Source organism: Bombus fervidus, chromosome 4 (genome assembly GCF_041682495.2).
Source record: "Bombus fervidus isolate BK054 chromosome 4, iyBomFerv1, whole genome shotgun sequence".
In the NCBI taxonomy this organism is placed as follows: domain Eukaryota; kingdom Metazoa; phylum Arthropoda; class Insecta; order Hymenoptera; family Apidae; genus Bombus; species Bombus fervidus.
In genome coordinates this window covers 13,204,623-13,219,461 of record NC_091520.1, presented here as the reverse complement: position 1 = coordinate 13,219,461, position 14,839 = coordinate 13,204,623, and the positions used below count along the sequence as shown (strand labels likewise).

Here is a 14,839-nt window from a genome sequence, read left to right as displayed (position 1 = left end):
TTCACCGACGTTGATGCACTGTCTCGCGGTGTCGTTATCGTTTCGTATGGACGTCACCGCCGCGATTTCACCGAGCTTATTATGCTCGGAAATTTGAAGAGAAATCGTTGATGGAATTTTGATACTACGCCACTACGCTGGCGGATCGTCCCTTTTGCCGCATCGACGTAATCTTCTTCCAAAGTTATTTTCCTTTTAAAAAGACTCATCTGCCTCGTAATTTTCATCGTCTTTATTAGCGAGCCTTTTCAAACGAGCGCGAACGGAATCCGTGGCAAAGGGAAACGAAAAGCGAGACTCGCTAGCAGAAGCCGTGCGCCAGCTTTCATCGGTTTTAATTTAACGCCTACATGAAATTCAAACGAAAACTCCAATTTAAATGTATAGGTATATGCCATTTTACTCACAACTCTAAACGGGATTTCGAGTTCTATTAAGACGTCCATAGCGTCGTTCAGAGGCCGCCGCCGCTTTCTCCGTTGATTCTTATTGTTTCCTCTCGAGGACGTGCATTTTTTCTTTCGCTTTTGTTCCGTTCCATTAGATCTGTTCGCCCGAAGTTGCGTGTTTGCCCTGGAAAAACGCGAAGACAAACAGCGGGACGACAGGGGGCGCGTTATAAACCGTTGCTCCAACGTAATGCAAACTAACAGCGTCGTATTATATGTGACATCGCTCGCTCACTCTTCCTCTTTTTTTCCTTGCAACTCATGAAAAATATGGGCCAAGTAAAACGCCGAAAATGCACGCTTTACGCGTCTCGCGAATCTGTCCATCCATTATTTTAACTTTTTAGTCGGTTTCTTTAGTCCCTCCGTACTTTTGTCCCGTTTCGTACAATGCAGCAGCTGGATAAATCGGACGCATCAACCCTTCGTTTTTCTCGCTTCGAATCTGCAAATTACAACGCGGTCTCTTTATCCATCGACGCGATCCATCCTCGAGATTAAGTTCGGTATGACGATTTCAAAGACGAAAGATATCTCGCTAAGAATCTCCATCGATTAAACGCAGATCGAACCGTCGGCTGTCGCGGATGTCGCTGTTAGCACGATAGCGTATAGAAAATGTCGGCGTTGAAGTCGGTCGATGTCGTAGTGTGGTCTACATTTTCATACAAAAGCTCGGCTCTTTCCGTTAAAATAACGAGCATCTAAAAGGGAAGAATTCGTATCCGGAGAGATTCGGTGGCGAGCGGGCGGTACCAGCTATGCGTCGCGTCGGTCCACTTTGTGCGACAGCTTTTGTGCGTGTGCAAGTTGAAATTCGAGAGACGCGGTCGTCAGTTGTCGTATATGGGCCAGGGTTATACGGAAACGACTCGACGAAGAAAAAAGTCAGCACGAGAGGCCGACAGCGCCAAGCAGTGGATATCAGAGGCTGTTTTTCGCTCTTTCTTCGCGTCCTTTCTTCAGCTTCTGCCAGACAGGTTGGGACGACCTAGTCGTTTCGCTTCAATAATTCGTTTTTTACCAAACTTATCTGTCGCGAATAGCGTTATCGCAGCGCGTCAGCTTTTCAGCCTTTCTCGAATTATCCTGGCGATCTCTGCTGTCGAATTTCCCTTCAACGATGGATCGACCGTTGTACCATCCGACATTCGATATTTCGATAGAAATACGCGTTTCAAATGTTTCATCGATATACGCCATATAATAGCAGGGAATAGCGTGCACGCACCATGCGCGTATTTTATGCGACGAAACCTCGTTGCACTCGCTTACCTGTCACTTAGGCGTTGAACGGCTTGGCCGCGAAAGGAATTCACTTGGTCGGGGGAAATTTCCTCGTTCGCTTGTCACGTACGTTTTAAAACGTTCCGATGAGAAATCGGTGGAAAGATGCGACAGAGTCTCGCCGTGGAATAAATCAAAGCGAAAAGAAAGCACTTGGTTTTCGGCGTCTTTCGATATCAGAATATCGGAGTCTTCGTGGCAAATGTCCTCGTCTGGAATCACAGGTTGTACAGGTGGAGGCGGGAATTGAATGGATCGAGGGTACGAGATGAAGTGTCTCGAGCAGCGAGATTTACGAGCATCCTCCCAGAGCTGGGTGAGCGCGAAAGCTTTGCATTTGCCGTGTATTTTGGTGAAGTGCCGCGAGGCTGACTGCAAAAGGGATTGGAAAGGGTGGTGGAGGCAGCAGCGATGGGACCCAGCTGCGATAAACTGGATGCTCGATTCGCGACACCGACTATCGTCGGTTCTACGCGCTCGAATTTTGCGGTACGACTTCAAACTGGGCCATCGACCCTGCGAGCCACTCTCGACCTCTCTTCTCTGTACTCTCGATCGTCGATCCAGACGATCCTGTTCGCTTTTTAGTAGGTCGTACGCGTCTTTGCTCCTCTCTTGCCCTTTAACGCTGCTTCTTACCGACGACGATTTCGAGCCGGGTTATAGCGAGTTTATCGGAATCACGGTCGCGAGGGAAAATTTATTCCGCGAAAAGACGAGTCACTGGAAATCCATAAATCGAGGATTCTCGAGATACGAGCTGTGATTTATTATGAACAACCGAAAGGAATACGTAGAGTTGCAGCCGGTGCCACTGGGAAGGAAGATTCGCGCGGCGGTCCAATTCAGCAAATTCGAAACGACATCCTTTATCTCGCGTGGAAACGTACGCACGACCTAATAACTAACGCTTACCGAAAGAGTCGCTATCGAAATTTCGTATTTATGGGACTCGCGTTTCTCGTACGAAGCAACTCATTTTCCATGGTCGTACGAATAATAGAATACGAACGTGTATCTGTGTTCTGTTTGTGCCCTAGTTGGTTGCATGCAAGTAGACAATGCTCGCTGTACGCTCATTTGTCCATTGTCCATTCTTTCCATCGGACGTTTCTTTTTTCTCTCGGCCCATGTTCCTCCGGGGACGACCTGATTCCTCGATAAAGCCAATAAACCCTCGTCAACCGATGGCAGTGCGGTGTTGGTTGAGACTCACTCCATAGACCACAGTGTTTCCCTTTAGCCTCTCCGCTCTCTTTCCGCGCTGCTCGCCTTTTTCTTGGCTTTCTCGTCCTTCGAATTTATTTAACGAGCGGCTAATCAACGTCAAAGCGCACCGACAAAAAGACCATTGTCACTCGTTGAGCAGTGCTTTTTTTCGCGCGACGTGGCGCGGCGTGGCACGCGGCGTAGTTGTCCGACAAAGTTGAACCTTCGTTTGCAGGTTTCCGCGACGCGTAGAAAAGAAAGAACGAGGGAGAGCGAAGAGGAAACGACGGGAAGTTGGCCACGTCGCTGGAATAATAGCGACGCGTATAGGTTCGCAGAAGCAAGTAGTCCCGCCTCGCATTTCCACTCGTTTCGTTGAAATTAACGAGTCGAGTGTTTGCCAGAATCGGGGGAAATGTTGCCTCGGCGAGTGTTTGCTTTGATATTGGCCAACTTTTTCCACCTATCTCTCTCTCTCTCTCTCTCTCTCTCTCTCTCTCTATCTATCTATCTCTCTTTCCCTTCTTCTTTCTCGCTCGCTTTTTCTGGCTGTGATTTTTAACACGAACAGAAGTAACTCGACCGGCAGAAAGAACTGGCAGAACGCGCGCCAAAAAACGTGTTCCTTCGCGATTAATCGAGCGGCTAATTTCGCAGAACTATCACCGATCATCGGGAGTGGAACTTTTTTAATTAAACCTATGCGCGATCGATCGACTAGATCCAGGGCGCGAGAATACGGGGGCCACTTGGGAAATTTAATTTTCGAAAGAACCGATAAAATCGTACCAACAACGGGTCGTAGGAAAATTCGGCTGAAGCCGGCTACGAATTCTGTCAGAGGGGTGTAAAACGCGCCGGATGAACGTGAAAATGCAGGCTTCTACCTGAAAGAAATTTTTTATGAAAAACGATTCAACCGTGTTGCCTTCATTTTTTCTCCACCCCAAGGAAAGTTCTCATTCGAGCGTTCTTTTGCCCTCTCGCCTTTCGATCGACGCGTTCGAATCAACTCTGAAAGAAAGGCATCCACCGCCGTCTGGTATTTCGAAGGGAGCAGAAAGGGGCGGAAAAACGTCCGGGATGTGCGGTCTAAGCAGTAAATAACCGAAATTGCAGACGCGGATGACCGTTCTAATTCCTGCGACGGGCAAACAGTTTGATTAGCGAAAGTCCGCCGCCTCCTGAGAGGCAGCTTCCCTTTTTCCGGTAACGAGAGAGCACGGGGAGGAGAAGGTGGATAAATAAAGAAAAAGAAAAGGATGGGCATGGCAGAGCTGGAGAGAATAGAATATAAGAGAAACGAGAATAAGGTGTTTTCTTTAATGGATGGGGAAAAGAAGAGATGGAAGTCGAGGGCGACGGAAAAAGAAGGAAAAGGTTCAATTGCAATTGGAGTGCGAATGGTACGGAAAAAGAGGAAACGCGAGTGGTCGAAAGGTCAGTAGACTCGACGTGTCTGGCGAGCTGCACGAAATCGGTAACAAACATGCCGCGAAATCTCCTCCGACCTCTTCGCAATCTCATCCGCTGCACCGTCCCGGCGGCCGTAGGTGTTCGGAGAAAAGAGGATAACAAGAAGTGAAACTCAATTTCGGCTGGCTTGTATTTCCGTCTTGCGGACGAAGAAGGGAAGAAGGGAACACGGGAAAAACGTTTCGCAGTCGTTTGTTTCAATATTTTGGAGCGGCAGCGTATTGCCGATAGGCGAGGAACCTCGTGGATGTTGAAACGTGACTCGTTTACCCGCGATTACCTCTTACGGGTCGATAGATCTGATAATCCGACGGATCGTGGATAACGATGGTGGGCTGCTCTCGTTGTTCGTTAACGAAATATTAAATAGGGAAAGAGCGAGGGTGGATGGGGGCATGACGCGTTGTTTGTTCGGAACGCGACAACGGTCAATTATGCAGAAGCAATACCGATCGATGCTCGCTCACCTGCATGCTGGTTCACCGACGGTCTCGAAAAACAGGCAGGTACCACCGTTCATGCAGAAGTCTCCAGTTATCGGACACGGTTGCTCCTGCCTCGGCCAGGCCGCTGTCGCTGCAACAAAATCAGAGAAAATATATTCGTCAGCATTGGGAACGGAATGCGCATAAATTCCGCGAGCTTCTCCGACGACCCTAAAACTGATCCTCGTCGATACGACGCTTTCCTGTTCTACTCTCGCCATTTTTCCTTCCTTCTTTATCCCGTTTCTTTTCATCGTCGAATTTCATACGATCGCGAGCTTTGGCTTCGTTTAGTCGCGCGATTAAATCGGCTGCTGCTAAAGCTTTGTCCGCCGCGCGAGAAAATGATATTCGCGCTCGCGAGGCGTGGATCGTGGATTCCGGGCGAAACCGTGCATTTTCATTTCAATCGGCCTGCATGCGGATTAGTCTTTAGTATGCAAATGGAACGGCTGCTAAGGAGGAAAGCCGAGGATGCGAGAAACGGCTGGATTTATGAAGAGCTTAAAACATTCTCCCCTTTTTTCCTCGTCGTTTCCCGTTCCGTTCACCCCTTTGCCGATAATCATAGAAATCGAACGACGCGCGACGTCAAAGAATCGCTGCCTCACGAGCAACAGAGTGTCGAATGCTTGGGCGATTTCTCGCTGGCAAATCCGTCCGAACCGTAACCTATAAATTTCTCAGAGAGCCGCGTAATGCCGCGGCAGACCGTAATTCCTCACTGTCGTTTGTCGTTGTTCAAACCGTAATGCATAATGAATCTAGCCGCTATCTTGCGCCTCGTCGCGAATACCAATTAATCATAGCTCTGCATGCATCTGCTACGGAAATACGACCTAATGACGTGATACAATCTTCCATACTTTCGATGTATCGGATCGTTACTGGCGTAGACAACGTGTTGAAAATCGATGATTCCTTGACCTCTACGTGGTCGGCGAGTCGTTCGAGAGCACAGAGTATCATCGAACAGCGTCAGTTCTTTCGTAGGTTCGGAACGTTGGGGTTTTGGATTCGCGAGAGGCGCCGGACACGGTGATGAATCCCGAAAGAGCAGTTTCAGAGCAACATTCAGCAAAGAGCCGCGAGAACCATGCACAGAGCGGCCGTGTGCAATGTATTAAAAATCGTATAATGAGTTTGAAAGCGTGCAGAGCGGTCAGAGCGGAGTAATAGCGTCCGAAGCGGCAGAATGCGACGTGGCGCGGTATGGCGAGACGGAGAGCGCGTTCGCGTTCGTGCGATGAGCTTGCAAGCGCGTACACCATTATTACACTCGGATTAGTACTCGACCATTCGGACCGGTATTACCGAGCGCAGCTTCAACTTCGAAAAGCTCTCGAGTAGCTTGTACGGTCGGCTTTATCCTCTCTCGCTTTTTCACCCACTACCCGTCGCCGTTTTAACCTCATCCAACGCATTTCTTCTCGTTAAATCCCTAACAAGCTGAAGACATTTCGCGGTCAGAGTAGCCCAGTTTTTTGTGCTATCGAGACGAGGCGATTAGAGCGAGGCATAAACGGCAGATCGCGTTGAAATTTTAATCTTCTACCGGTGTTGCTCGTTTCAAAGTTTCCGGCTTCTCTTTGCTAGAGATCGGATACAAATTGCACTTGCGAACCGCGTTATTTTGCGGAAACGACGAGATACTCGAATTGCACCGGATTTCCCTTGATCCCGGTTTTGTCCTTTTTATTTAGTTGGAAGAATATTCATAGCGAAAAGGCGCAGGGAGAGGTGGAGAATTACCTATGCTGCCGGGATCCGGAGTTAATTGAAGACCGGCATCGTCGTTTTCCTTGTTTTTCGATGGCAGCGTCGAATCGCGAAAGTTTGATCTCTCTGCCGGTGGCGCGAGCTTCTTCCTCGCCGGTGCGGAAAACATTCTGTAGCAATCTTGTGGAATGCGAAAGTTCGTCGCGCGAAACAGGGTTAACAACGGCGGGAACGAAAGAGGAGAAAAGTTTAGATGAGGCGAGAATCGAGTTTGAATCGCGGCTATATCGATTTGGTTCGACGGCAGCCGCGTTTCAATTCGTTTCTCCGTTCTGGCTTGTGCGATTCGACTTTGCGCGCGTTTACGGGATTCGACGAAAACGCTAAAACTTTTTCGGGCGAAAAATAGGAAAGCTTATCAGCCAGGATGTCGCGGTCGTCGTGAACACGACAAACGCGAGGTTCTTCGATTTACCGACCGGCTTGTATCTCGAAATTTCGCGGCGCTCGTCCTTCCACTCCAATATCGTCGATGCCTTGCCATGCAAAATCTACTCTTGCATGGCTCAATCGTGCGACGAGAATTTTCCAAAACGGTTGCCGGTACTCGTGTGCGACCAAAAGATCCCACGATGGACGGCATCCATTTACCCGGGCGTCGATCTTCGACCGCGAGTTGCGAGAAAACCTCAATCTCTGGAAATTCCAACAAATTTCTCTGCCTTGCTCTACCTCTCAAATAACTTACAGGTTTTCGGTGAATAGGTGCGCCGTCTGGTTACGGTACCGACGTCTGTCGATTTTTTCCCCTGATGAATCGGAGCCGTAGCGAGGGCAGAATCATTAAAATAAGTGCCCCGAAGTATGCGAACATGCTGCTTAACTTTTCCTTATAAAGTCGAGAATTTCATTTGGAAATAGCGTCGCTGGTAACTAGATCGAGCAAGTTGTTAAGGTACAATAAAACTCAATGGGAAGATTTCCAGCTTGTCTACTTGCGTATGTGCGACACAGTCAGCATCACTTTATTATCGTTCAAGCTTTTTACCGTGACAGGCCACCCCATAAATTTGCTGATATTTCTAAATTAATTTCCTCGATATTTCTTCTTTTTGGCCTTTAAACGCCTCGTAAATTAACGTTTACGCGAGAGGTGTTTTTCGATCAGGAGATATCCAGTGCGTAGTAGTCGAGGCAAGCTTGTCGCGCGTTTATTTCACGAATTTTCCAGGTGAATAGAATTATCTCTCATTAAGAGACCCGCTATAGTTAGCGAAGCGTTCTCGATAACAAACAGTTTTACCGTTGGCTGTTTCTGACGCGTGTAACATTGTTTGAATACCATTATCCCTGTCGATGTAACATCAATCGGTGTCGCGGATGCGTTTAGATAGCCCCGACCAGCTGTTTCGCGTCACGCGCGAGTCTCTATGTTGATACGTCACTCTTCGACGTGTTTACGGTCGAGTGTTGAAATTTTTGACATCGATACAGGGCTTTTTTCGATCTGGCGTTTCAACCGGCCTTTGTCCGCGTTTTGATCGTACCTGTCGCGACAATTCCCGTGTCACAACTTTTTTCCCCCGTTTAATACAACGATGCTCGCGGGCTGTGTAACTTTTTGGTACGACAACCAGCCACGCTTGCTCTCTCTCGTGTTCTCGTTGCTCGAACGATGAACGCGTTTAGCGGCAGGAGAATTAGTTTTGAAAATCTATTCTAGTTATCTGCGCTAACTGGCTGCACATGCGCGCGCTAATTAAGGCTAACACGCTGGATTCTTCTGCCCCATCCTCTGTGCTCGTATTTCAAGTATGAAATACGAGTTGTTCGTTCTTCGAGCGTGCTCCGAAAATTGCGGCGAAAACTCGAGCAGGCTCGCACGGAAGCCGACCAAATGATGAAACTTTTAATCTGCTCTGGTCGCGGTGCTGTCGGAACCGCGAGACACCCGGGGAAAAAAAATTCGGGAGACCAAATTATACGACCGGTTCTCGTCGAGAAACGTTGTTCCAATTACATCACAAAGTGCGCCGTTAGGCACACTGATGTTCCCCGTTGCACGTTCCGCGAATAAAACGGGTAAAATAATTTTTCCAAAACGGAAAATTACGGTATCGATTCAGGACGACGAAACCTTACTTTTACACACGGAAAAAATACGACGAACGAAAGTTACATGATTTTAGTTTAGAACAAACGATGATGGCGCATCGATGAAACTTTCTCGAGCGTGGTCCATTTATATCTTTATATTTTTGCAGCGAGTGTGAACAGCATGGAAGAAAAATCTGGTATCTCGTTTGGGCAACGCTTCGATGGACAGGTGTTCGAGCTGCCGGAAGATGAGAGGACGCGCTTTCATCCAATGCTAATTTGCATCGGCAGTGTTCGAAAATAGGTGCGGACCGGAGGCGGTACGTAATTAAGTCGGATATAATTGCTCTAATATATCTGTTCGCGAGGGTTTGCGGCTCGGCTGGTCGCGCACGCGTACGGTTCACACCGTTGAACACGGTCCAGAGTCGGTCCATTTGCGTTTCCAAATATCGTGTTTCAAACGCGAGGCTGGTCCGCTCTATTGGCTCTCGCAACGACTGTTACCGCTTGCGACGAACGAATCGACTCGCGGCCATTCCCATCCCGAGAGAAATCGGCGCCCTCGACAGGTTTTGTTGCTCGTCTTCGAGCAGAACTTTATCATTTCGTATTTCGCCGACGTACGACTAATACGCTACGGGATCGCGTAAGTGGATTTTAGCTGACGTTTCGCGCGTTCCATACGTCTCTAACGGGGTAAAATGATTCGGGTTACGTGACTACGCCGGTGTCCTTTGAGACAGAAGGAAAAAAGTAGCCTTCCAAAGAAGCGAGAGAAAAATCCGGACGAGAGCCTTGCGGAATCATCGCGCTCGTCCACGTCTGGAAGAATGAAATTGTGAAGTTTCAAAGGACCCTCTGAGCTTTAAGCACCGTCCACGGATCTCCACGTGATGCTTTACCCAGCGAAATTCTCCTCCCCCCTTCCGCCTGCAAATTCTCCATCCCTTCTCTAGGCCGCTCGTGCCCCATCTGCGACCGTCTTTACCCTCTCGCTCCTAGTCCGTACGTTCTTTCCCTTTGTTGGGGTAGATTCCTTCCTGTCGCTAGAAAAAGTAAATTGAATAGATCTAGCAAACCGTGCAAAAGGAAGAGTCTCGTGGAAGTGAAAAAGAAACGAGGGCGGAGAGAGTGAGACCAGATTCTCGCACACGCACGTCGCGGAACCTACCGAGCGAGAGCACGTCGTTCCTGTTGCTGCGTCGCTTTCGAGCCGACTTTTATGAGATGTCTCCGACGTAGCTCCGGGAAACGGAATTTTAACATCATCGACGATATCTAGGCTTCCATCTGTCCATCTTCTTCTCGGCAGGATCGAAGGCAAACGAGCGGAGGAGCGACCGAAAGTCGGGTTTGTACGAAGCTGGTAAGATTCAGGTACATGGCAATCGTTTTGCGGGCTGTTTGCAAAGAGATTGCAAGACGGTTGTTTCGTCCGTGTTTCACTCATAAGCGAAAGAGCGCAATTTTCGAAGAGAACGGAGCGCCCTTACATCATCCTCGTTAAAGTTTTATGGCAGACGTATCGCGCGTTCACGGATAAGACCATCGCCCGACCAGGCCATTGCTCGCGAGTCTTTTTAAGAGCGTCTCTTCCCACAGGATGGAACGAGGATTCTCGCAAAGAGAATTTTCGCCACAAAGAGAAAGAACTAAGAGTTTTCGACGGGAGAAATCTTCCATCAACGGAAACAACCGGCCGAGCGCGAGTATCCCCTTCTCGATGCAACTCGAGGCGCTGTCGCTTTCCGCCGCGCTTCGTAAACCTCTGGCTCTGAAATTTTATCCACCGTTTAGTTTTGATCTTGGCTTTCCTTTCTACTCGGCAGACTTTCTTTCTTTGCAACAATTTCTCTACCGACGTTGTATACCCACGGAAATTTTCTTCTCTTCAAATCTGTGCCACGTTCGAATTCCCTATTTGAATCTGTCAGTCAGCGGAGAGATTTTTGAATGACATTTTGCTGCGAGCCTTCCCGAGGCAAATACCGTTCTGCTTGAATTTTCGGAGACACTTTGGTTTATAAGAATACCAGAGGAGCGCAACACACATAGGCACACACACATACACAGAATGAAAGCACATAAAATGGGCACGTCTGCTCGATATGACCAGGCCAATACTCACCAGAACGTTCTCGAGAACATCGCAAATCCGATAGCTGGCCCGGTCAACGATCCGGTTTGGATTATTTTTCAGACATCCGCCGCGTGTATTCACTCGTATCGCGGTAGGAGAGAACGATTCAATAAGAGCGCGATATTGCTGACCCCGGCTAATACAATCTTCGATTCTGCTTGGAATTTCAAATTCACCGACTGCCCGGTTATCGCGATCGCCTGTTTCTCTCTTTTAGTTGGACTCGCGGGATTGTTAGCTCTTGCCTTCGGTTCGGAATGGGCCACGCGATTTACACCTTCGACCACAAAGGCAGCACAGGCAAGATTAAAGGGTTACAGACGTAAGATCAATCTCTAGAACAGAGCCGCGAAATTGCTCGAATTTTCGTTCGTCCGTTTTCCTTTCTCTCGAAACACGTTTCTGCCGGATATCGTATTTCTTCCACTTTCGACGCGTCGATCCACCATGAATTTCTATCTGTCCCTTCTCGCGGTACACACCGGAGCATCGACAGGTTCTCGCGAGTTTCAAATCACATTCACGTTTCCGCTTTGTTCCTTTCCTAGTAATCAAACAGTCTGCTCGCTGTGCTATCGCGCGTCCAATTTATCCAGCAGCCAAGTACCGGCGGACAAAAGATTTTTGTTATACCGCCTTTGTTGTTCTCCAGATTTTACGAATTCGTTCGACGACCGTTGCAGCCAGCGTTTGCAGAAAATGTCTTGCGCCACGTGCACGCTTTCAACCGTCTTTTGTTCGCGGAGACACGCTTGAATTTTCTGGAAAATTCACAGGGACGGGAGAGGTTGATATGCGGGCGGCAGACGATAACGAGTTGCGATTTCCTTCTGCGAGCTTGGACACCGAGCGTCCAAGCGAGTGGACGTGAAATTTCGTCCGTTGTCGGACCGCAGAATCCTCCGTATCGGACACTATGCTTCCGTTTTTCTCGTACTTTGCTCGCAAACAAAGCGGAGCTGCGCGCGAAGCTTGCTCAGGCTGGCTCGGTTGTTTGTCTTCCATTAGCTTCGCTCGTTTCCGTCGAAAGTAATGCCCTCCGGTTAATTCACTTTGACGACACGTTCGCCAAGGGTCGTTACGCGACATCTCAATTCGCGCGACAACCGAAAGAAATTGATCGACCGTTTCAGATAAGTAACTTTACTTTATTTCTCCGGTTATTTCGTTCCTCGGAAGCCATTTAACCAAAGTGGAACGATACGAGCGTGTTCCGTTGGATGAATTCTTTTCGACAACGAGCCAACGTTTTCGCGCAATGAACGCTGCTAGCACTCGCGATGCGGGAAACACGGTCAAAGACGAAGCAGAGGGAAAGGTAGGCGAGAGCGAGCGCGGAGAATAAGAAACGGGACGAAAATCGTACCGTGCTGCGGAATTCAAAGGGACGGGAAACAATGGAGCGGCTGCCATGCTGTACGAATTCTTTCGCGAATTCATTTAACGATGTAACTACGCGATGAGAAACGACATTTTGCCGATGAATGCGCGAACGTAGGACAGCAGCGCCGGCTGCACCTGCCAACGGAATCGGCGTGGGGATGCACGCGATTGTACGCTTAAGGACAACCCGCCTCGGCCTTGTTTCGTCAGCCATTTTTTCCGCAAACGAACTCCCTCCCTATGATGCTCTGCGTCTATTTCCATTTCGCTCCTCCACGTTTTTCTTTTTGTGATATCGGCCGTCGGAATATCATCAGCGTTTTCGCTCTGCGCGAATTGCGGTGTGTAACTTTGGGACGCGCAAGCTGGCGATATATTGTTAACGACACCGAGATGTGTGTCAAGAACCGAGTCGGTTGATGTCAAAAGACCCTCCGCCGGGGGAACGTAATCTGGAGCGTTGCTTCAACGTTGTCTCCTCTTCGGAATCACGCGGTGGAACAGTGGAGGTTCCGGTCTCGCGCACGTCAGCCTGATTTCCTTTCCGTTTGTTCTAGACAGTTAGCTTTTACGAGATTCACGAACAACCTCTGATTATTCTTTTTATACGACAGTCGTAGGTGGAACGATTTCGAAGATTGATCAAAGTCGCAAATCTACCTCGCTTGTTGTAAATTTCAAAAGTTACCATTACATCGTCACTTCTTTCTTTCGTTTATTCCTTCTTTTTTCGACTGCTACTCTTTGGCGACTTACTTTTCGTGTCCCCGTTGAACAGACAGATCGCTTACTGATTCGTCTCTGTTCCAGTATTCCTCCCGTACGATGAATCTTTTATCCACGTCAATTAAGTCGCATGTCGCGAACCGACGAGTTGATTTTTCGCAAGGCGATATCTCGCGTTCTTCGATTAACCACTGTATTCGTCGGGCACGTACATCGCGCAGCTACTCAACGTTTTGGAAGTTTGATCATCGTGATCGAGTGGATCCAATCGCGCTCTCCCAACGACAATAGCTGGCGAGTATTGAATCAACAGCTCGTTTGCTTTATTGAATTCTGACAATATTGCCGGGTAGGGTGATAGATAGTCGGCACGATACACCGGTACGAGCAACTAATGGCTACTCTCAAATTAATAGGGAACGCATTAGAATGTGTAACTCGTCGCGGTATACACGTCGTGCGGAAGTGATTAAAATTGATCCTGCAATCAATCCGCGAACGGCACCTATCGCGCGAAACCGATTTAATCGTGTTTCGTCCGACTCTCTGTTCGCTGTTTCAGAAAACCTTTCATAGTCATCGACGCGTGACCACTCCCCCAATGACCTTCGTTCTAGCGGCTAATAAACGGATTACGCTTTCCTCGCTCGTGTTTCGTTCATCAACGCGAATTTCTGTTTCCTATCTCGTTCCAAACGATATTATAATCAGATTGAACGAACATCGTATCGACCACCACGGACGTTGGATGCTGTGTAGATTCGAAATAGATACGTGACGTTCGCGTTCCACCCATAGGATTGTTCCAGCGGAAGCGCGCTGTCGTCGTCGCGATGAGAAATCGGTCGACTGGCTCGTATCGGCGACATTCACGAAGGCGGAGTGCCCCTCGGGTAATTCCGGTATGCACAGGGCTCGTAGGATGCAACGATCGAGAGTGACGCAAGCCCTGGAAACGTGTGCAGCCGCGCAAAATTCTCACGTGACGCGTGTTTCTATCTTTTTGCACGGATTGCTTCGTCGCTAGACGCCGCGGCGCGTCGCACTGCTCCGGTGCGAAAGGCAAAAGGAAGATTGTACCCCCAGGTGCTGTCCCTGGGGTTACTGCAGGAAAATGCACTTCTCTCTGTATCTAACCAGGCACTCAGCCGTGCGTGCCTTCTTCTGTGTATCTTTCTACGTGCGTCCGTTCGCGATCAAAGATCCGCGAATGTCTTTTCCCCCGCAGCGCCGCTTTAGAGACGCTTGCTGCTTCGCGAAAAGAAAAAAAAAATTTGGCCCGACACCGCCTCCGGCTGGATTCCTTTAGATAACTTCGCTCCTACTCGCCGACTAACGCGCGGATGTGAATTTCGTGAAATAGCAAACTCAACGCGATCTACGTGGTTTGTTTTCACTGAGAGAATCTCTCTCGCTTGCCTCTCGTCTGGTCTAAAGCGGGTCGCTTCTACTGCGGAATAACTAGGAAATAATCTAAATCCAAGGTATAACACGGACCAAGTACGCTCCGTTCTCCATTGGAAAAAATGTCGCTTCTTTTATGCCTGGCCGGCACTAATTTTAAATTAACCAAGTATAATTAGACAATTCCGGGGATTCTTTAATTTCGGTACAACGTAGGTGTTTTAGTTTTCGAGCTAATTTAAGTTCCTGCATAGCCTAGATCTTCTATTATTCCAGTCCTGCTGCGAGTAACCTGAATCTACCCTGTCTTATCGTTACACGGCGCACAGTCTAGATTCAACATATCTCGAAGGTAATGCGAGTTCTGCGCAATCTAGACGTGCCCTGTTTCAGGCTTCGAATTTTCTCCAACCGTATTAGGCCTAACATACCTTGAGCAAAGTATAATCCAGCTCCATCTT

General features: G+C 48.6%; 1 protein-coding gene across 5 annotated transcripts in view; it reads right to left on the bottom strand.

Moving 5' to 3' along the window:
• Nucleotides 1-14,839, bottom strand: part of Vn (membrane-bound neuregulin protein vein) — a 199,964-nt gene that overhangs the window by 38,354 nt on the left and 146,771 nt on the right. For 4 of the 5 annotated variants that reach the window (XR_011799770.1, XR_011799771.1, XM_072002845.1 and 1 more), the window contains one exon: nt 4,889-4,997. Coding sequence is in view for 3 of the 5 variants with exons in the window: in XM_072002845.1 (XP_071858946.1) it covers nt 4,889-4,997 (109 nt within the window). In the remaining 2 variants the exon portion in view is untranslated. Of the gene's footprint in view, nt 1-1,785; nt 1,949-4,888; nt 4,998-14,839 lie in introns of those variants that run through there. The other variant, XM_072002847.1, reaches the window with a different exon arrangement.